General features: G+C 42.8%; 1 protein-coding gene across 18 annotated transcripts in view; it reads left to right on the top strand.

Annotated features, from left to right (window-relative positions):
- Window positions 1-23256, top strand: part of MAGI2 (membrane associated guanylate kinase, WW and PDZ domain containing 2) — a 600602-nt gene that overhangs the window by 491263 nt on the left and 86083 nt on the right. For 17 of the 18 annotated variants that reach the window (XM_033162889.1, XM_033162886.1, XM_033162885.1 and 14 more), the window contains 2 exons: window positions 10399-10430; window positions 13058-13247. In XM_033162889.1, the coding sequence (XP_033018780.1) occupies window positions 10399-10430; window positions 13058-13247 (222 nt within the window). The remainder of the gene's footprint in view (window positions 1-10398; window positions 10431-13057; window positions 13248-23256) is intronic. The other variant, XM_033162879.1, reaches the window with a different exon arrangement.

Genomic DNA, 23256 nt, shown 5'->3' with positions numbered 1-23256 from the left:
ATTTGATCCTTTGTTTTAATCCAGTGCTTTTGAGCTTGACAGATCATACATAACTTACAAAGTTGAAATGCATTGCGGTACATGCCATTATCTGGGAGTCGTCCCCCCCCCAAAAAAACCTGGTTTTCTATACAAAATCAAATGATATTAATAAGCATTTGTTTTCGCTGCTTTTATCAACAAACAGGAGATTCGTGAGTATTTTGTGGTTTTAAATACTAAATATTTGCTCTGCTATTAAATTATAAGCGCTATAGGTAAAGCTGATTAGAAAATGAAATACATCTGTAGCATTTTTAAGAAAGAGCTGTGGAGTGCTGGCAACCATAGCTGCATTGCAAGCCACTGAAAACCAAGTTTTGCTGAACTTCTTGTTTGCATCATTTGCCTTTGCAATGAAACGAGAGGAGATCCACATTGAGCCTGTAGCTCCTACCAATGGGGTTCTCTGGTGTGTGACATTTTCATTTGGGCATTCTGAAATCAAATCGTACAAGGATCCTTTATGGCAGGGCCACAGAATGTCCGTGTGGTTGACTGCAGGCAGGTTTCAGTGGGACAGGGATTCTTGCTGGGTCTTCAGTGCCATTATTTTTAAGAGGTCTCCCCACCCCCACCCACTGCTGGTTCTCACTTCCACACACGAGTGTGCCTTTTTGTCAGCAGAGTCCCACAATCTCTTGCGACGTTTGTGTCATCACCACAATACCATTCATGGTTATTGCACTGGCCTAGACTAGGGACAGAGCCCACCAAATACAAACTTAACAGCCATTGGCCTGCTCCTTCCTCTCATGGTGCTGTGCATTGGAAGTGATACTGGTTGTGCAGAAGAGCTTGTGCAATGGGACTTTGGTGCTCCTCTGACAGACACCCAAATCACTCACCTGTCCTGGATTAGCAGGAAAGAAACTTCAGAGGTCAACAAAAGTGGGATCTGAGAACAGCAGCTACTTCCTCCCAACACCTGCCTGGTCCATGTTTTCTTGGCTCATCCTCCCAATATTGATGGCTGCTACTGTCTATCACAGTTAAGCTATTTGGAAGCTCAGCTAGGACATAGGAACATGGAAAGCTACCCTCCCTGTAGAACCCTCCCATCAGATGTCAAGGAGATAAATAGCTATACAACTTTTAGAAGACGTCTGAAGACAGCCCTCTATCGGAAAGTTTTTAATGTCTGATGTTTTATTATGTTTTTGTATATGCTAATTCTACCCAAACCCTTCCTACGTTTCTGCCTATTCTCCCCCCGCCCCCGGCAAGAACAGTGGTGGCAGCAGCAGCATTTGTAGTGGCCAAATCCAAAATTAACTGGCTTGCCTACCAGGTAGAAACTGTAGCTGTATATAGAACAAGACTGTAAAACAGCAATCGGTGAAAGAATCAGAACAGGCACAAGTACCTTTCCCATTACTTTTGTGTGAGAAAGAGAAGAAAGAGACAGAAGAAGGCACATGATGCAGCAACCTTGCTTGGTTAATGGCTGGATGTGAAACTGCCTAAGAACCTGATGTCCACCATCTTGAGTTCCACCATGCATATATCAGCATCTCTCATCATGTCCTCCTCTCTCTGTTCCACATGCTTTGCCTCCCACCTTCAAAATTATAGCAAGGGCTTTGTATGACAGCATCATTTCCTTAATTGGGTGCAGGAATTTTATTTTCAATATAAACAAGATTCCGTTTTTACACACCCCCCACACCACTTTTAACTGTTCTCCGAGACGTGGAGGGGAGGAAAAAGGAAAACTGGGACATTTTGGGATCAAATCAGAAACCAGGAGGCTTCTGTAATTCCAGAACTTTCCCTGGAAAATAGGGGCACTTGAGGGTATGAGCTTTTGTAAAATGACCACTCAAGATGACTGGGCCCTGTTCTTGTTACCCTTAGCACTTTCTCAGTGAAACCCAGGGAACCAGGCCCCAAATCTTTTAAGCAGTGTGTGATTGGAGCTGTAGTCTATGACTTGGCTCAACGTGAATGCACTTTTTATGGTTTCTACTCTTTAATTGTAGTATTGTGACTGTGGTACAGTTGTTGTCAGGATTGTGTCGCAATTTGTGGTCTCCTGTGTGGATAGCGTTATTTGGGAGGAACTTCAAGGAACATGAAATAACTGCACATCTTAGGTTGACAGGTTTCACATATCACACCACTGAACAGCCAAAACTAGTTCCTAGGGGTGTCTCTGATCCCTGGTTTGTCTCTGGTTAATGTCCAGGTATTTTCACTGGTATTTTAGGGACTGTGGGTTTGTATTTGCATAGGCAGGTCACCCTGAGGTAAATAGGGTACAGGAAGTAAATGTGGTTGCTTCTGCCTCTAAAAAACCATTTTATGACTGGCTCTGCTTTGCATATCCTGGGCTCTACTGAAATAAAATAAAAATAGATCACATAGGGCTGAAGTCGGCCTCCGTGTTCCATGACACACCCTCATTATTCTGAGTTTGAGAGACTGACAGCCTATTATACCACCAAAATGTTTCTGAACAACTTACGCTTTCAATCACCTATAACCTGCTTTTGACCCCCAAGCTAAAACACGTTAATTTTAGCAGCTTGGGGAACTTTTGGTGGTGATTTTTTTTGTGGATTAATGGACCACTAACTGTTGCCGTTTTTCATGCTTGCTATCAATGTAACTTGCTATAATTTTCAAACCAGCTATACTGTGGGGCATTTTTAAAAATACATTTAACCTTTTAAGCATATTTGGTTTTTAAACTGTTTTTTTCTAGTCAAACTGCTGGTTCCCTTTACATAACTCCAGTTGAAATGCTTCTGCATTTTCTTATGAAAGGTTTTCCCTGTGATTATAAATAGTTAATCTACATCTATCCAGACTAATTCATGTCCTTGAATCCATGTGTAAGAATCCTAAATCTCTCTCTTCAGTGCTATCACAGAGAGTAGGTTTAAATTATGGAAAAAACAAAAACTGTTCTCAGTGGCCATTTGTGTTCCTTCATAATCAAGGCCAACCATTGCCACCCTTGTTTCACCCCTGCCCAAATCCTGATGCCATTTTGTGCTCTGTCAATTTCGTCTCGGGATGCTTAGCTCAGCTGTGCACTGGGGTCTTCTGTTAGGGTCAGGTGGTGAAGCTCCATGAAATCTGTTATGTATTGAAGTTCTCACCCTAGGCCACTAGGGTGTGTGTGTATAGTTCATTCTGCTGCAGTTTTCACTCAGGTCAGCATATGCAAAGGAGGGATTGTAAAGTGACGTTCAGGGATTGGTTAACTACAGAAAGTTGTTACTGTTGCTTTGTAGCTGAGTTCTATATCAGGCTGCTGAGGCCTTCAGCTCACTTCTGTTCCAGCCAGAGAATAAACAAGAGCTGCTTGGAAATCACTGTGTCTGCTGTGTCCCACCCACAACCTAACAAAATCCATTCTGTTGATCTGCCAGGAAGACAGGAAACCGCTGATTCAGGGCTTAACTTGCCCTCAAGCATGCAGGAGAAACTACCTGCTAATATTAAGTTAGGGTGAGTTCAGAGGTTACAACAACTCTTCATTGTTTATTTGACTGCAATACCAAGTTCAGTAGATTTTCTTCAAAAATCAGTTTGTTTGGTTAAAGTACAGTTGGTGTGGCTTAATCCCAGGGGACCATGAGCACTTTGCCTTGCGCCTCTTAGCCAAGGTGCAGCATGTATTTTAATATTTGTTGGAAGCCGCCCAGAGTGGCTGGGGAACACAGCCAGATGGGCGGGGTACAAATAATAAATTGTTGTTGTTGCTATTGTTATTGTTGTTATTATTATTATTTATTATAGAGTCCTACTGCTTTATTCAGTAGGTGGTGGCAGCTACAATCAATTGGGTTGTTCTGTTGTGGGTTTAATTCATACTCTCCAACATTTCTCTAGTGAAAATAGGGACGTCCCATTCCATAATAATAATAATAATATAATATAATATAATTCCATTTATTATTTATACCTTACTCATCTGACTGGGTTGCCCCAACCACTCAGGGCAGCTTCCAACATATATAATAACAACCACTCAGGGCAGCATATACTAATAAAATTAACCATTAAAAAACCTTCCCTATACAGGGCTCCTTCAGATGTCTTCTAAAGGTTGCCTAGTTACTTACCTCCTTGGCTTGGGGGGTCTCATAACTCCATACCCTCCAGCATTTCTCTGATGAAAATAGAGACGTTCTCGGGGAAAATGGGATAAATCCAGGACTGTCCCTGGAAAATAGGGATACTTGGAGGGTCTGTTTAATGATAAAGGCAGGGCACTTGGATGCCTAGGTAAATTGGTCTTCCTTGTGACCCTCATGGGGTGTTGGGGGGCAGAGAGGATAAGAACTTAAGGATCCCTGAGTACAACACAAGGGCATGGTACCAACTAACAAAAGGGAGTTGATTATCACCGATGTGCCCCAACATGCATCCACAGAAGGGCTGGCCCACCCAAGAGGCAAAGTGAGGTGACTGCCTCAGACAACAGAATCCACAGGGGCACCAGTCCCCAATGGAGAACTGTATTCCCCCTTGTTCTTGTTTTAGATCTACAGTACACTCATTTCTTCTTCCCCAGCAGGGAAGGAAGCACCATGTTGTGGTTCTCCACAGGTGCCGAAATATTGGACCAGCCCTGGTATCTTTTTAATATGAAAACTAAAACATAGAATTTGTCCTTTATGAAGACAGTACTGCCACAAAATTGAATGTAAACCTAACATGAAACCAATGACCTGTACTCTGGGAAAGAAAGTTTTTGATTAAGTGAACTAAAGGTTGCATCATGCAGGACCTTGAAAGTACATGCCAAGATCAGTTATCCCCCTGGAAAGTGCAGGCAACCTTCTGTTCCTTTGCAAAATAGCTGAGGAAGCCATATGCGAAGAGACATTTTGATGACAAAATGGAATAAGCAAAGTCTTATGGACCTTATCATCCATGCATCAAGTGGTGTGGAGACAAGATGGCATCCATGAAATCAGCAGTGACTGACTTTGGCCTTCCAGAGGTTGCTGGACTCCAACTCCTATTGGCCCCAGTTAGCATGGCCAGTGATTAGAGATTAAGAGACAACAGGCTTGCGACCCCTACCTTAAATTTTATTGTAAAGGTTCCGAGTTCACTCACTTCCAAACATTGACTAAACTTAACTTTCAACAACCTTACTTGTTATTAGCATCCAGAATAATGCTCATCGCTGAAAATTTTCAGAAGCTTCAAAAGAGTGCACAACATCTTAAGATAATGTGAACGGATGAGAGAGAGAGCTTCGCCAGACACAGCTGTGACAGGAATTGTAAAAGTAGGTTATAAAGTCAAAAGTTGGAGCCCTGTTTCCAAATAGAAGAATTTTCATACTTACTAGAACATACACGGTATGAAGGACAGATATTAACTGTAGACAGCCTTGCAAACTGTAAATGGCCTTGCCAGGCTAGTAGGTAGAAACTATGTGTATGTTTTCAAAGTGCAATAAAATAAAATGAATGTGACCGGGTAATTTGTCATTTGCCGTAAGATTTCATCTTAGATTAGGGCTCGGCTAAAAGTTGGACTTTGCCCTTTTCCTTCACAAAGAGCTAAACTGAATGCAAAAACAAGTTACAGGTGGGTAGCCGTGTTGGTCTGCCATAGTCAAAACAAAATAAAAAATTCTTTCCAGTAGCACACAGAAGCTCATACCAAGAACAAACTCAGTTGGTCTCTAAGGTGCTACTGGAAAGAATTTTTTATTTGTTTTGGCAAAAACAAGTGTTCTAGCTACATTCCCACCCCACTTGCCTTCATTATGCCAGTTAAGTTGCACGAGGCTCTATTTGTAGTTGATGTGCCTAAAGCTTTTTTCCAAAGAGCATTGTACGTATGTACTTACAATGAACTTGGGTGCTATGTTTTGACAGCTGTGCAATGAGAAGGAAATAGCAGCATGGTTCCCTAAGTGTAGAGAGAGAAAAAATGGGGGTTTAGAAAACACTCTTTAGAGGGTCTAATTCCCAAATAGCCCAGTGAAGAGAGCTCCTGCTTGGCCTCTGGGCAGTGGCAGCACTGCTGGGTTCCAGGATGGGGCAAGGGCAGGGTGACAGTGAGCGGGAGTGATTTGGGACCACCTTGCCATCTCCCCGCCCTGTACCATCTCAGAGTGTGACAGCAATACTGCTGGTGGGAGGCCAGGTCCGTGGGGCCACCCCTCCCCACCAGTTGTTCTCTTGGGAATGGAACTTAGTATCCTGAACATGCAGCAGGGGCAATTCACAGAGTGACACTCTGTGGTGTAGTGGTTAAGAGCCATAGACTCGTAATCTGGGGAACCAGGTTTGTGTCTCCGCTCCTCCACATGCAGCTGCTGCGTGACCTTGGGCTAGTCACACTTCTTTGTAGTCTCTCAGCCCCACTCACCTCACAGAGTGTTTGTTGTGGGGGAGGAAGGGAAAGGAGAATGTGAGCCGCTTTGAGACTCCTTCGGGTAGTGAAAAGCGGGATATCAAATCTAAAACTTGTCTTTGTATAATTGCATTGCCCATCTTTTTAATCAGCCTGTTTTCAGAAAATTTAACTGTGTGTGCTTATAATATATCCCATTCTATCTTTGGCACTCCTGCAAAGGCCATTTTTTAATACTGAAAGAAGAGTAGCTTCATGCTTCAGGTGGCAATTGTTAATTCAATTAACAAGGAATGCCATTTGGGGTGGAGTCTATCTCTATTAAGATCAGTGTGGGTTTTGACATTGAGCTCTGTGGAACTGAACCATTTGTTTTTATTTTGTTTTTACTCCACTATATTTTTGTTGACATTTTCCTCTTGCCCGGCAATACAATCTTTCTGGGTGACTTACAAGAGAAGCTGGAAAACAATTACACACAAAAATCGGGCTGTAAAAGGATAAAATCTTACACAGGGTAAAATCAGCAGGTACAGCAAAGCTCACAGCAGCACCTGCTGCTGTGGCTTCCGTGGTTAGCTAGATGTTTGGGAGGTGGCTGCCGTGTAGAGCTTTCTTGCTGGGCTGAAAGTGTGTTGGGTCTGTCTGCTAATGAAACCTGTCCTTCTCTGCAACGTCACAGCCTTCCTGGTGTCCTAGGCCCCCCAGGTGTAGTCGGATACACAATCATTTTAGTTTGCTAGTATTTGTAGCTTCATATTTCCCTATTGAAATGTACATAACTGTTATGCAAATGTATCTTATAAACACATCCCAAAAGTGGAGAATCAGGATAAACGCAGCCATTTCAGAGCTGAGTCCCTGAAGCTACGGGGGCTGTTTTGTTTTGTTTACTTATTTATAAGGGTGGTTTTTTCGTTTTTGTTTGTTTGTTTGTTGTGTTTTTTACCCGCTCTTCATCTTAAAGTCCCAGGGCGGATTATAACAATATAATAAACAATTACAGATAAAACAGTTGCAATGATAGAACAAATAAAACTGTTCCAGATGGAACAGAACAGCTCAGCAGCTTTGTTTCCTGGTCTCTGCTGCTAGGACACAGCATTTTCACTCTGAAAATGAAAGTTGAAAGTGAAAGTTGGAGGAAGAAAGTGGCTGGTCCTGCTGTCAGGCTGTGCTGGTTCCAGGGCTATGAGGAGCCTGCGAAGCAGAGCAACATCCCCTCTCAGATCAGTAAGGAATGATTGGTTCTTGGCCAGTGCTTCAGGTCCAAGGCCTATGGACTAGTTGCTAAGGACAGGGTCAGACTGATCTACGTGGGTATTTAATATAGCCAAGAACAAGGGTGACATTGTTTTACTGAATCCTCTTGAGTTTCCTTGTGAGATGAACCTCTCTCCAAAGGAGATATAACACATGACTGAAGGTCAACTGTGCACAGCCAGAATCCACCAATGGATTTTTCCAGAATCTCCTGCTGGGAGAGATTCAAGGCTGTTTGCCACAGGAATGAAACCACCGGGTATACCAGGGGAGACAGTGAGTGGGATCTTATTCTTTGATGGGCAGTTACCATAGGTGCCGCCAGAGAGCGTATTTGCTCTCCTGACTGGTAACTTATTGTGATTAAAATGTGCTCTCTTGCCACTGGTGGTATGTGAGCATGTTTTGTCATAAAATTCCTATCCTAGTTACCCCAGCAATCTGATCATAGAGATGAATGGTTGTTTCAATTGATGGTATATCACCAATGTTCTCCCATGCCCTGGGTGAGGTTTGGGCTGAACATGGCTACTTTGCACTACGGGGGGAGGGGGGACCTACTGAGAAGGCCCACTCTAACAGAATCATGGAATTTGATGGATTCTGGAACACTCCTGTTGAGGTTAGCGTCACACCGTGGAATGAGAATACTGTTATAATTACATTTTCATTTTACAAGCAATGAACATTAGCCTAGCCATTCTTTTAAATACCACAGAATGTTAATGAATATTGATACAAAATCATTCTCGGTTTCCAGTTCAAATCTTCATTCATTCATTCATTCATTCTTACATTCATATAACCAGCCTTTCTTGCGTCGTGGAATCCAACACAGCATACGAGTAGCTCCTAGGCAGTCACCCCTATCCCATAATGACAGAGCTGCAACAAAAATGGTACCACCAATACGCAAGAAAGGAAATAACAGGTACCCCCCCCAAAAAAAAAGGCCCAAGAAGGAAGGAAAAAATACCCAAGCAGTCCCAGAGATACTCAGTGACATTGAATATTGAGTGACTGAGAGGGAGGGAGGATGAAGGAATGGGTAGAAAACAGTAGAAAGAAACATTTCATTGTCTAGATAGGTCACGCTGGGAAACTATTTTAAAATGTCACTAGGGATGGGAGAAATAACTGGTCGTAAATATCGGTGGAAAAGTCACAGATTTTAATGTACAGTAGCTGTGAATCTGCACACACACACACACACACACACAAACACACACCAGCAATCCATAATGGAGCGAAAACCCAAAATGGGTGGGGGACTCAAAACAGGCCAGTAAGAACTGCACAGTCCTCTGAGTGTGGAATGCTGGTGGACTGTTGGGTGGGGGGAAATGGGGTGGGTAGGCATGGAGTGAAGTCGGGGGAACCATCAGTAGAAGGATTCCACAGTGTCACATTTTGCTTCAAGGCCCAACTTCTTACTCTTAACATTTAGATCAACTGTAGACATCTTTAGTGTACTGATTAAATTTCACAGCAGAGGCTGTTATAAGGTGCTTTCCTACACAAATCTCCAACACCATGCTTACATAGACAGGGGGGCTTCTGCTGCTCACAGAAAGGTCCCCTAGGTGAACTTAATTCTCCTTCCAGGAACATGCACACTGTCTGTGAATGGAGCAAAACTTCCAGTCCAAATCATAGTTCCCATAACATACTAGAAAGAATTAAATTTATCAAGGTATTGTTTTCTAGTAACACAAATCCTGAAAAGGGGGGGGGGGACTTAGGTGGAATCTACACGTATATAAAAAACATTCTGAAAATGCTTCTTTTTAAAAAAGTGTTAAAAAGTACATTGAATTTCCTATAAGGCTCACCATCGCCATCTAGTGTCATATTATATATTGCACTTAAAACACTTAAAATGTTTTATTTGCAGCTGTATAGCTGAGTCCACAGTCTTTGGACAAATGTTTCTGGACCTTCAAAAATAAGTATGCATAAAGTCAGACACTTTTCCATGAAAAAAGCCTTCCACTTTTCAAGTACTTATTGCCAGAAACTTGTTTTTAACATAGAAGCCACATATAAAGCAATGTTTTTCAATGTGTTCTGTTACCAAAGTAAATAACAATAGGTCATTTCTTTATTCATTTTATCACTTCCCTAAAACATTTAGATATGTTCGTATCAATATTAATTATCAATATGTTGCTCGTTCCATTCTCCAATAAACAAGCCATATTTCTACAAGTTGAGTTTGAAGTTTCTGGTGTTCATAAGAAGATAAAAAGTTTCTTAGGAGAAGGAATATTTGCAGGATTATTTATGCAGAAAAAAAGACTTATTCCTTGATTTATTTGGCAGTGTTGCTTGATAACATAATTTAAATATAATGTAATAATATGTTTTATGTTATAGTCAAGTACTGTAGCTATTCTGAGTTGTTAGCTGTGTTCAGTGGTACTCTGCTGAGTACCTTGAAATCCACTCTCTAGGTCCCGGTACAACTTGAGCAAGCAGAGAATTGAATTTTGGGAAATTGTGCCTGAACATGCTCTTTCTAAAGATAATGTCAAATGTATTTTTGACTCCACTGCGTAGAAGTTAAGGTGACCTTGGATGTTCAGATTAATAATATTCTCCTAGGCCCTTCCTACCTCCCATTAGGGACTATTGTGTGCTCTCATCAACATTAATAAAAAATACACATTTGAACAACAACAAAAAGGTCTATTGTTGTCCAATCTGCATAATAAAAATAAAACAAAGATGCACTGATGTTCTCTTTTCTTTTCCTTTCTTTAGGATTCTTTTCACCATGGAAGACTCCTAAACCTGTAAGTTGACTTCTCAAAGTCTTTGCATTTTAACATGTGATTATGTGCTAGTTATTGCTTTAGAGTGCAATCAATTTCAGTGGGAGAAAATTACCAGTAACTGTGTGCTTGAAGTGGCAATCCTATAACCCAGGGATGTCCAACAGGTTGATTGCGATCTACTAGTAGATCCCTGTGAGGTTTTGGCAAATCACGGTCGATCTCTGGCTCCCATTCCTTAGCGTCGCTAAAACTACCCCACCACCTCACCCCGCCCTCCATTGTTGTTTGATCTCTGGAAGGGAAGAGATCTCTGTGCTGCTATTTTCATTCATAGAGATATTTTCGTGAGTGAGTTCACCTCTTTGTCCCTTGCCTTTAACCCCCCAAAAAACAGAAGTCCCCCCAAAAGCTTGTTTTTTCACCCCTAAAAACATTATTTCCTTATTTCCCCTCCCTAAAAAAAGCTCAACAACTTTAAGCTGAACCCAGCAACAACGGGGGGTAGATCACTGCCAGTTTTTAATTCTGAAAGTAGATCGCAGTCTCTTGAGAGTTAGCCACCCCTGCTATAGCCCAAGTGCCATTCCCAGCGAAGAGTCCCCCCCCCCCCCCTCTAAAACAGGGGATTCCCAGACTTGTGGTGCTGGAGGCCGTCATGTAGCCTCCTTACTCTTCCCAACAAATCCACAAAATTTCCCTGAAAATTTCCCTCCCATTATAGCTACTGAGGGGAGCACCAAATCAACATCAATTAAGATTGAGAACAATATTATTTACTTTAGCTGGATTGTGTATTATGTGATTATTTATCAGAATGCCTTTCTAACCATAAACACCTGGAAATAAACCCCATAGGACTGGATGGGGCTTCCTTTTGAAAGCATATGCTTAAGATCAATCAGCACATCTTACCTCTTCAGGATTTTATACTGTACTCATTTCAAGCAAGTTTGCCTTATGATTGCAGAGTGGTCACAACGTGGAAGTAAGCCTTTTTGAATTTAGTGGGGATTACCTACGGAAAAGCATTTTTAGGATTATAGTGTAACCTTTGTTCCTGTGTTTTGACCTGGAACCACAGTGCTTCCTGTGCTTCAAAACTCTCTGCAAAAACAGCTAGCTAATTAGTATTTTCTTCCTAGCATCTAATCCTCCTTGCTTCCACCAGTCTGTTCAGCATAATTCACAAAGCATTTCTCAATAGGATTAGCCCAAAGGTAAGTAGATTATATTAGATCCTGGCTGCCTTGTGGCCTGGCTGCAGGCAGGTATTTGTTATCTAAGCTAGGCAACAACATGTTAGACCTGCAGGAAAACTCGAGCCAAGGAGGGTCAGGGTCAAAAAACCCATTTTCTGCCATAGGGCCATGTTCTCCCGTTGGGCAACCTTCTGAAGGCCAGGCAACAGATAAGGACTAAGGCCAGCCAGAGGCCAAATAAAGCTGTAGCAATGGCGGTGTCAGGAGGGCAGTTGGTGGCTCTGCCCCACCACACTGGCCACTATTGGGAAAAGGGTAGCAGAATGAGAGAGAGAACGGGAAATAAAAGCCTATCAGCTGGCAGCAGTTCCATCCCTGTCTTCAGCGTGTTGACAAAGACCTCCAAGCATTTCTAATGTGTCTCCTATAGAATTTTCAACAGTCCATAGTTTAGCTACTTTTCACATGGTGAACGCAACATATTTCTGTTGTATTTCTCTCAAAGGGAATTAACGGAAATGGCAAAAGGAGTAAAATTATTTATATCCTTCACCGAGGAATGTGGCCCTCATAATGGAAAAGCTTCCCCACCCCTATTTTACATAGTAGTAGCTGCCATGTAGGGACCCAGGTGGCGCTGTGGGTTAAACCACTGAGTCTAGGGCTTGCCAATCGGAAGGTCGGTTCGAATCCCCGCAACGGGGTGAGCTCCCGTTGCTCGGTCCCAGCTCCTGCCCACCTAGCAGTTCGAAAGCACGTCAGAGTGCAAGTAGGTAAGTAGGGACCGTTCCAGCGGGAAGGTAAACAGCGTTTCCGTGCGCTGCTCTGGTTCGCCAGAAGCGGCTTTGTCATGCTGGCCACGTGACCCGGAAGCTGTCTGTGGACAAACGCCGGCTCCCTTGGCCTATAAAGCGAGATGAGCGCCGCAACCCTAGAGTCGGACACGGCTGGACCTGATGGTCAGGGGTCCCTTTACCTTTGCTCTTTAGCTGCCATGTACTCTGCAAATACATCAAATCCTGCTTTTGGAGACTCTTGATGGGGAGGGCAGGGAAAGAGAACCCAAGCTGCTTCAGCCAGCTACAGATAAAATTCCTCAGCAAATCACAGCCCAAATCCCCACTGATGCAAAACACGCTTCTTTTAAAAAGTGCTGTTGGCTGTGGTATCTGCCGACTAAGACAACAGGACAAGATAAAATACAAACCGTGCTTTACCTTGTAATAATCACATTCATTATTGATAAAATGCTCAAGGCTGCAATCCTATACATATTACCTGAGCGTGAGCCCGTGAAACCCAATGGGGCTTATTTCTGAGTAGGTACAGCATGCAAGCTATGAACCGCATGGGCATTGTACAGTTTTGTATAAACAAGACGTAGCCCTCGCCTGCAGGTTCACAGTCTAAACCTTTGTTTTCTGCTGTCTGTGTTATTTATTATAGATGATGGAACGATGGGAGAATCAAGGCAGTCCGCAGACAAGTTTATCTGCTCCAGCTATCCCACAGAACATCCCCTTTCCACCTGCCCTTCACAGGAGTTCTTTTCCTGATTCAACAGAGGCCTTTGACCCAAGGAAACCTGACCCATATGAGCTGTATGAGAAATCACGAGCTATTTATGAAAGTAGGCGTAAGTGAAAAATATGGCCCCCTCCCCTCCGAGCACTTGGAAACTTTAAACATTGCCTTATACACGTTCCAAAGCTGGCACAGTGGCACTGCTTGCCATGACAAAGCAAAACAAATAATGATTCCAATTAGTGTAGATATTACAAAAATAACACTGCCACGAGTGCCTTCCAACATTTATCCCAAATTTGCCTCCATTTGAGAGTGTCTTCCATCTATGTCTCTACTGATTAACCTGAATATAAATAGATGGGAGCTCTCCAGAAGCCATAACTGCTTTTGGTTGATGCCTGTAATCATTTGCATGCGTGTAAATTGGCATTTTGTTTAGGTTACCTGCTCTGACTCTCCCGCCCAACAATGCAGAACAATGAATGTAATTTTTACAATGCAACCTTTGTTATATTTCACGATGGAAGTGCTTGAAAACGTACATCTATTTCCCCTGGTGTATTCGCAGTCCTATCAGAACGCTGTGTTGAAAATAAGACCCACACGTTTTTATGGATCTTATAAAGTGTCTTCCAGCATCTTACAATAGGGTGTCATATTTACAGCTTCTGGTCTCCAAGGGCCAAATTAGATGGAACAATGGCTGAGTCAGGATGAAAGAAATGAGCGAATGAGGACGCTCTTGTGGATGGGGGAGCTTTGTGGGTGCGAAAGAGGGGACCATGCATACAAAGAGCTTTCTACTAGAATGGGAAGTCATATTCTCATTCCTCTATGTGTGTGAGAGAGACAGACAGACAGACAGAGCGTTATTTAGACATAGTGCTAAATTGTGACTTAGTGTTATGTCTGAATGCACCCATAATCTCGTTCTTACTTAAGGCTCTTGGCGTTTGCCTCCTATGAGGCAGCACACATCTTACTTGGGCACTGCATTAGGTATTTGTACAAAAGATTCTCCCAACATTACAGAAAATACATAAGCTGTAATCTTTCACATGGCCTGCTATGGAGCTGGAAAAAGCTATAGCTGCATGCTGAGCTCAGTTTTACAAAGAGTAACATGAGTGCAAAGGGTTGTGGGCTTCAGCCATGGTGTTTCTCAGAATTACCTTCATTTGGGCCTGTTTACAAATGGGATACGGGTGGCGCTGTCATCTAAACCACAGAGCCTAGGGTGGTTCGAATCCCCGCAACGGGGTGAGCTCTCATTGTTTGGTCCCAGCTCCTGCCAACCTAGCAGTTCGAAAGCACGTCAAAGTGCAAGTAGATAAATAGGTACCGCTCCAGCGGGAAGGTAAATGGCGTTTCCGTGCGCTGCTCTGGTTCGCCAGAAGTGGCTTAGTCATGCTGGCCACATGACCCGGAAGCTGTACGCCGGCTCCCTCGGCCAATAAAGCAAGATGAGCGCCGCAACCCCAGAGTTGTCCGCGACTCGACCTAATGGTCAAGGGTCCCTTTACCTCTACAAATGTGGACCAAGACAGCAGGAATGGAATTAGTAATGACCCTATTCAAACCCATTTTTGGAAAACAAGCTTGGATTGATTTTTGACTTGCCTTTTCCCCTTGGTGCATCTATTGCTTTAATGGCAGAATGTGGATGTGGTGCCGAAAGGTTATTCCCCAGCGAACTCCCTTCTGGGAATGGTTGTCAGAAGGAGTGACGGGAGGACCTGTAATTAGCAAGCACTTTTTGAAACTCAGCATCTTTGACTTGACTTGATCTAACACTTTAAAGACAGGGCAGTCCTTTTCCCCAATAATTGCTCCCCATATGGGAGTCGCTCAACAGTAAATGAAATATTTTCACAGTCTTGCACTTGTTATTCAGCAGGGAGGCTCTTGAATAAAACTACCATAGACAGAACAGAAAAATGCAGAGTAAAGATTAACTTTTATCTGGTTAATAAATAAAAAAAGGAATTGAGAGATAAAGAAGAATTAGAGAAGGCATAAATCAGTAGAAGAATTATAACATGGGTAGGCAAACTCAGGCATGGGGGCCGCATCCAGCCCAATCGCCTTCTCAATCCGGACAGTCCAGGAATCAGCAAGTCTTTACGTGAGTAGAATGTGTCCTTTTATTTAAAATGTATCTCTGGGTTATTTGTGGGGCATAGGAATTCGTTCATTCCCCCCCCCAAAAAAAATTAGTCCGGTCCCCCACAAGGTCTGAGGGACAGTGGACTGGCCCCCTGCTGAAAAAGTTTGCTGATCCCTGGATTATAATCTTCAGCCTGGGAAAAATAATATTTTCAGAAAATTACCTAATATCAAGTAATTTGTAAGGGTAGTATTTAATTCATATTTTGGCCTAAATGTCATTCCAAATCTTCAAGTTACCAAGGAAAAAAGTATAAAATACTCAGCCATGACAATCCCTGAAACGAGATGGAGATGTTGTAAAGATATAAACCAAACTTAACTAAACACAACTCCAAAAAATTGGGGTGAGGGCCCCTAAACAACTAAGTGGAATTAGACAAGAATATACAACTCAAATGAAAACCCTCATAACAAAAACCCTAACGAGATGCCGGCTCTTTTCTCGTTTCACTGGATGGAGTCTGTTTCCTCAGAGGGGAATTAATTATAGAAACTACAGAAAGCTACGAAAGTCAAACCAAAAGAATAAAGAGCAGTAGGGGGAGAATCCTCCCAAACTATTTCATGTTAGTTGAACTCAGGTTAGCTAACCTAAACAATTTTGATGACAAAACTCATTACTTTGAAAAAATGAAGCCGCACGGGCTCCTGTGGCAAGATGCTACAAAAAGATGACTAAGACTGCTCAAGTTAAGCAAAAGTTAAGCAAAAGTTAAAGTTAAGTAAGTTTTGAACCTTGTAGCCTATATTAAAAACTATTGCAGTGGATCCCACATGTTCCTGTATACCTGAAAGAACATCTGCACCCACACAGTGGTGTAGCAAGGTGGGGGAGTTGAGAGCAGCATGCCCCTGGTTCCAGCCTAGAGGGGGGGTGACACTCGGCGCCACCACACACACACACACACACACGATTCCCAAGCCACCGCCTGGCACCACTTCCATGCGGCAGCTGCTTGCGTGGCAACTCTCTGCTCGCGCACTGCAGCCTTACGAGTTGCTGCATGAGCATCCGCCACACGAACGAGCTGAGGCAAAGCGGCTCCGTCCCGGATGCCAGGTGCGAGCAGCAGCCGCTCGGACGGGCAGAGACAGCCCATCCATGCGGCTGCTTGCGCCCGGCATCCCACACAGACTGCACTCTGTAACACGCTTGCGTCTTGACGTCACGGCGCACGCATGCTACGGAGCAGCACCCCGCCCCTGGGGGTTGCCCCCGCATTTGCTGCTCCGGACGGCAAAGCGGCTCCGTACGCCACTGCACCCCATCGTTCAGCCTGGACACTGAGGCCCAGTTCTGAGGGTCTTTTGGTGGTTTCCTTATTGAGAGAAGTGAAATTACAGGGGACCAGGAAAAGGGCCTTCTCAGTAGTGGCCACCGCCCTGTGGAACGCCCTCCCAGCAAATGTCAAACAGATAAACAGACATCTGAAGGCAGCCTGATATCAGGAAGTTTTCAATGTTTGATGTTTTGCTGTGTTTTTATTATGTTGGAAGCCATACAGAGTGGCTGGGGCAAATCAGTTTGACATCTGATGGTAGGGCTTTCCACAGGTTGGGCGCCACTACCAAGAAGGCCCTCTGCCTAGTTCCCTGCAACTTCACTTCTTGCACTGAGGGAATCACCAGAAGACCCTTGGAACTGGACCTCCGTATCCGGGGGTGGAGATGCTCCTTCAGGTATACAGGACTGAAGCCATTTAGGGCTTTAAAGGCCAGCACCAACACTTTGGTGAGCTTACAGAGGCTGCTCAATTTTGCTTCATCTGGAAACGAAAAAAAATAACCTCTTATGTTAAAATCTATGCAACTCACACGCCTGACTTCTTGTCAGTCTGCTCATAACACTAACATGACTGCTTGAGTAGATTGTGATTCTTAGCAAATTATCTCTGGAGACCATTGACCCTCTTTATAGTGTTGGACTCCAACTCCCATCAACCACAGCCAACATAGTCAGGGATAGTGGGAGTTGTAGTCCAGCAACATCTGGAGGGCCACAGATTCCCCACTATGGCCATAAATGGTTTTGAAGCAAACTGTTTAGCACCAAAAAATCAAAATGTTGTGCGTTATTGTGCTCATGTCCATCTTACGGGCTTCCCATAGGCATCTAGTTAGCCCCAGTGGGAACAAAATGTTGGACTAGATGGACCATGGATCTGATCAAGCAGGGCTTTGTTCTTGTATAATGAAGGAAGCATTAAGAACAAACACATACATTGCAGAAAGCCTCAATCAAGGGTTCCCTTGGCCAAGCAAGCCTTAAGACTACACCACCATATGCCCGTCTTCACATTGCTACAATGCATTGTTTCTATTTCTTGTGCCTGCATTATATTGTCTTAATATATTAACTAGATTGCCTGTTTTATTGGGTGTAATTTGCTTCCTGAGCAAGACTATACAGAAAAGTGCCCTGGGAACATTCAACATCAATTTGAAACCCCAACAGGTTCGTGGCATGCTGCAGCAATTAGACTGGCAGGGGATCTGCAGAATAATTAGCCCAATATGTTGCATAACATCTTAAGCTAGCAAAATTTCCACTTTGGATGTGGGCACCCTTTTCTCATGCAACTCTCTTATGCAAAGTTGCAAAACAGCCTTCTGCTAGCGCAGGCATAGGCAACCTTCGGCTCTCCAGATGTTTTGGCCTACAACTCCCATGATCCCTAGCTAACAGGACCAGTGGTCAGGGATGATGGGAATTGTAGTCCGAAACATCTGGAGAGCCGAAGGTTGCCTATGCCTGTGCTAGCAGAAAGGGCTTTGCACCTGCAGAAGGTCAACATTGGGTGCAGTCTGATTTTAGTGGTTCTCTTGAAATCTGCACCTGAGCTTGAGTTAATGCCCTGAGGGGTTTCCATTCCTTTCCTCAACTTCATTTTCCCTTTAGGGTACAATCCAAGGTGCTCTTTATACTGAGGAGATGGGAGGGTCATTATGAGGCTTGCTGCATCACGTCTTTGAATACTGGCCAATGGAAGTTTCCTCTCGCCTGAGGAAGAATATTATAAGTTCAGCAGCCCATGGTCATCGTTAGCATATTTTTATGCTGATATTGCTTACAGATTCCAAGACTTTTCCCCAGTGAGAGCAGGACATGTATCTTTCTAGTGAAATGAGCTGTATTGCTTGCTAAACTAAGGGAAATTCTAGAGGTGGTATTAAATGAGCAAATGAGTTTGGGTGAGAGTGGTTGTATTTTTCATTTGATTTTACATAAAACCTGCTTGAGATGCTACACCAGTCCTCACTTCCTTCCCTCAGTTATTTTTCTGCTTTGAAAATTGGCTGCTGGATTTAAAGTGAGAGTTTCCCTGAAGCTTTCTATATTAAGACGTCAATCATGCACCAAAGTATAAAGTTGGCAGAAATCCACAGAAAATTCTAAAGTACACAATGGAACATCCTTTGTGTTTTCCGTAACACAAAACCATTAGGCAGCTTTGTGTTTCTGAGGTTACAATGCTTGTGAGGTTACAATTTGTGTTTAATGTATGTATATACAAACACATAGACATAATCAGAAGCACTTCAAATTGCAATCCAAGGCTGATGGGTGACATGCAAGTGCCATTAAACAGGAAAACAAGATGCTGCTGAGAAGATCTGATGAAACTTAAAATGTGAAACATAAGAGATTCAGCTTTAACTAAGAAAAAAAAAACAAGCAGGAACTTTAAAATGTCGATCTAACAGCATAACCCTACATACATCTACTCAGAAGTAAGTCCCACTGAGATCAACCGCATTTACTCCCGGGTTAGTTGGTATAGGTATACAGCCTAAAATGCTTATTATTCCAAACGCTTGTAATGCTTGTTAGTATGATGAAAGAGGCTACAAATATTCCTGAACTTCTGGGTATTATAAAAAAAACCCAGTCAGAGAGTGTTTCTTACTTTGTGGTGTTGATTAGTATATACAAGGTTGCGAAAGATGTAAGACTCATTTCAAGTTTACTTGAAAGAGATCTCCTAGACGCAGATTTCCCTAGTATGAAAAGGGGCAGAATTAATAACCCTAAACATTTACAGCCTGGGATTTATTAATAGCTTTTTCTGTAAATGACTTGCTCCTGCATTTTAATGCATACTTCATATTTTCCGTCTTCGGATAATTTGAGAATTAGTTAAGTACATATGCAATCAGGTAAAATTGGCTGAAGAGCATCTGTAGTATATCTCTTTGAAGGAGAGTGTTAAATAAAGGAGAATGTTAAGTAAAGTAGAATGTTAAGTCGTTACAGTGCTCCTTAAGCCCATTCTAGCCAAAAGGACTTATGAGTTAGCAAGCAGAGTTATTCTATACATGTAAGCTCCAGTGAGTTCAATGAGACTTACTCCAAGGTAAGTGTGCATAGATTCCCTATGCACACTTACCTGTGCACTTAATAGAAGCATCAGCGTCTGTGGAGGTACAAGGTGGTGGCAGAATTTACTGTGGCTGCCATAGATAGCCTGTTGTTCAAAAGTCACCTGGCATCCACTACAGCCATTATTAGCTACAGTTGAAATACAAGAAGTGCGAAATCCCTGCTTTGTCCCCTTTGTGGCATTTCTAAGAACCTAGGACCAGATCAGAACCTCTGGAGTAATATATGGCCGGGCGGGGGGAGGTCTTCTTTGCCCTTATGGTGGAATCTACACCCTCCTTCCAATCCCCATGGAGGAAGACATCTCCATGGTTTCCCATTGCATTGTCTGCTTCATAACAATCAAATTAACACATACCTATATATTTTGCCCGGTATGCTATAGGCAATTTGTGTGCAATATAATTAACAAATTGCCCTTTACATATATATCTCAAGGTGATTTACAAACATACCGTTAAAAACAGCTGAAACGGTTTTTAAAATGGTCCAAAACACAATGATTTTTTTTTTTACAAGAGGGTGATGAGAAGATAACAAGAAGTTAGAGCTTTGATTAAAAATAAGGTTAAGAAGATGTTCAGACTGAAAATGGGCAATATTCTCAGTTTAGTAAGCTTGCCAAATCCATCTCTCTTCCCTTCCACATCTCTGTAGCTGCATTTTTGCATAGTCACACACACTTAATGGTTTCAGCAAACCCTGCCGAAACCCTGCCATGAATGGCGAAGAATGTTACTATAGAATAGTTTTCACCCGTTGACAGGATGGGGAATCGGAACTCTGTTTCCAAATTTAGTATTTCACACATTACTGTTTCCAGTGGACTAAATATAGGCTCTGGTACCCCAACTGCATGTTAGAGTGGCCACGATCTCTTTCTTGGCTGTGAGTGTCAAGTAGAGCACACACGTTATATAACGTTTCACTGGCAGAACAACCATTATTTACTTTGGGGGGGGGGGGACTCCTGTGAGCTACTATGGCAACTTTGCAGTCTGTGCATATCCGCCTCCCACCCACCTCCCCAAAAATGACATGCTAAAAACTAATCTTTAGAGCTGCCTTTTTGTCAGGCATTCAGTAAATTGCCTTCATTCTGGAAAAAAAAAATGTACTAGAGCTTCTTTCCTGCCCACTTTTCAAAAGCACATCTAGATGTTGGATAATACAAAACATATTCTATATTTCTCAAACTATTCGGAGGCTAGATCATGGGCTAGGAAACTTGTGACCATCACTCCCATCTGGCATGGCCACAGTTAGGGACGTCGAGAGTTGTGATGCAGAAACATCCAGTCCCACATCCCTGCCGTAAAGTATCTTCAATGATCATAAGCTATTTGTCCCGTTTCCTGCATGCATACACACAAAATACGTATTTACACTTCTTTCCTCCAGATCTAGGATATGTGATAGTTCATACATTTTGTGGATTTAAAATAAGAATTAACCCTCCTGGCATCACAGGGAATATGCATCAAATGGAGAGGAAAATGTAAGCAGCAAAGATTAAACTTTTCCCTGTGCGGCTCATCTTGGCAGAAAGAGTTACTCGTCATGGCAAAATGTTTTGTTGGTTATGGAAGCTGACAATGTATCCAAAGCATTTTCAGATGAGATTATGAAAATATCAGCATTAGAGAAAGTGCTAGCGGATGAGAAGTGGTTTTGATTGCGGCCTGGCAAGGCGGCCCCAGAGGAGTTACGCTAATAGACGTGCCAGCTCTGCGACTGATGGCTGTATTAAGAAGACGTAGCAATCAGCTGCTCTTCAACCCTGCACACATACATTTAGGAAAAAGTTGCACAAGTTACATTTGCGGTTAGACAATTAGAAGGCTTTTGTCTGAGAAGCGATGCCATGGGAATTTCACCATGTAACTGAAGGAATGAAACATAAACCAGCCATCATAATTTATTATCCTCTAAAAGTACAGTCCTACAGCTGTAAGACCAACTGTGTTCAATGTAGCATTCATAGGAGTGAATCCTCACGGTGTATGCCTGTGTAGAAGTGTCCACAGGATGACAGAAGAAGAGTTTGGATTTGATATCCCGCTTTTCACTACCCGAAGGAGTCTCAAAGCGGCTAACATTCTCCTTTTCCTTCCTCCCCCACAACAAACACTCTGTGAGGTGAGTGGGGCTGAGAGACTTCAAAGTGTGACTAGCCCAAGGTCACCCATCAGCTGCATGTGGAGGAGCGGAGACGCGAACCCGGTTCCCCAGATTATGAGTCTACCGCTCTTAACCACTACACCACACTGGCTCTCCTACAGCAAAGATTGGACTGATACTGGAAAGATAGGGAAGGGGAAGGCATAAGAGCTGGCTGCTTCTTCCTATGGATCAGAAGTGGCTCACTCAATAGGAGGGCGAGGAACAAAGCAGCAGGGAGGTCAACGCAGTGCAGGCTTATCAGCAATGCCACTGCCAGGAAACTAGTGCTGTGTCTCCACCCCACTGGGAAGCTGCCTCTACTCTGGATTGATTGCCTTCTCTAGCCTTGATGCATCATCCTTACGGTGCATCAGCTCCATTTCTGAACGGTTGTTTGAAAACTTTCATGTGATCTGGCCTCTGATACAGTTTTCTCATACCACAAGAACCTTCATTTCAGCACTTGTTGTGCTGGATCAAATAATATCTTGTGGCCTGATTTCTTTATTTTATTTTTAAAAGAAATAATATAGGGAGTTGTTGTTTTTTTTTTCCGAAAAGGCTGAGCAGAATAGACCAACTATGTAACAAGTGTGGTGGAGTCTCCTTCTTTGGAGGTCTTTAAGCAGAGGCTTGACAGCCATCTGTCAGGAATGCTTTGATGGTGTTTCCTGCTTGGCAGGGGGTTGGACTGGATGGCCCTTGTGGTCTCTTCCAACTCTATGATTCTATGATTCTAAGTATTCAGGGTCATTTTTCTCCCAGATTTCATTTTCTGTTTGTTTACAAAATATGCATATTGGGCAATAATCATATAATAAGAAATGTTTTTCTCAGGGGGGGAAATGGCAGCCAGAGATTTCTAGTTTAAATAGTAATTATCCAAACATTGCATTGTAGAACCACAACACTAGATATATTGCTTTCCATGGAAACAAAGCTGGAATGAATAATTTATTGAAATATTTATTGTCACACACAAGTAATTATTTAGAATACCTAACATGATCTACTGGACGATTATTATTCACCAAATTAATTGATTTTATTTTGGGGAGGGGGGGATAGAAAAGAGGTATATGTAATTTCACTGAAGCTGGAAATGCAGAAAATCCCCAGATATGTAGCCACTGGTTTTTCCAAGATCTATTTGATAGTTCCCAGCATATATGCTACGCACCAATTCCAGAATGGGAACAAAAAGGCGAATGAATACACAAATTGCACTTGGGGCAGGACAGGACATCTCATTATGATCATTGCTGTTCAATTAGCCTAACAAATTATGCCCATCTAATTTTGGACAAATGTTAAAAGTTGCTTCCTTTGAAGAGGGATCAGCTGTAAAATAACTCTGGAACTGTAGCTCTGTGAGCGGAATAGGTATATATAGTTCCCAGGATTC

The sequence above is a fragment of the Lacerta agilis genome, chromosome 10 (assembly GCF_009819535.1).
Source record: "Lacerta agilis isolate rLacAgi1 chromosome 10, rLacAgi1.pri, whole genome shotgun sequence".
NCBI classification, from domain to species: Eukaryota; Metazoa; Chordata; class Lepidosauria; order Squamata; family Lacertidae; genus Lacerta; species Lacerta agilis.
Note: the sequence above shows the minus strand (reverse complement) of the source record. Positions and strands in the feature narration are given on the sequence as shown.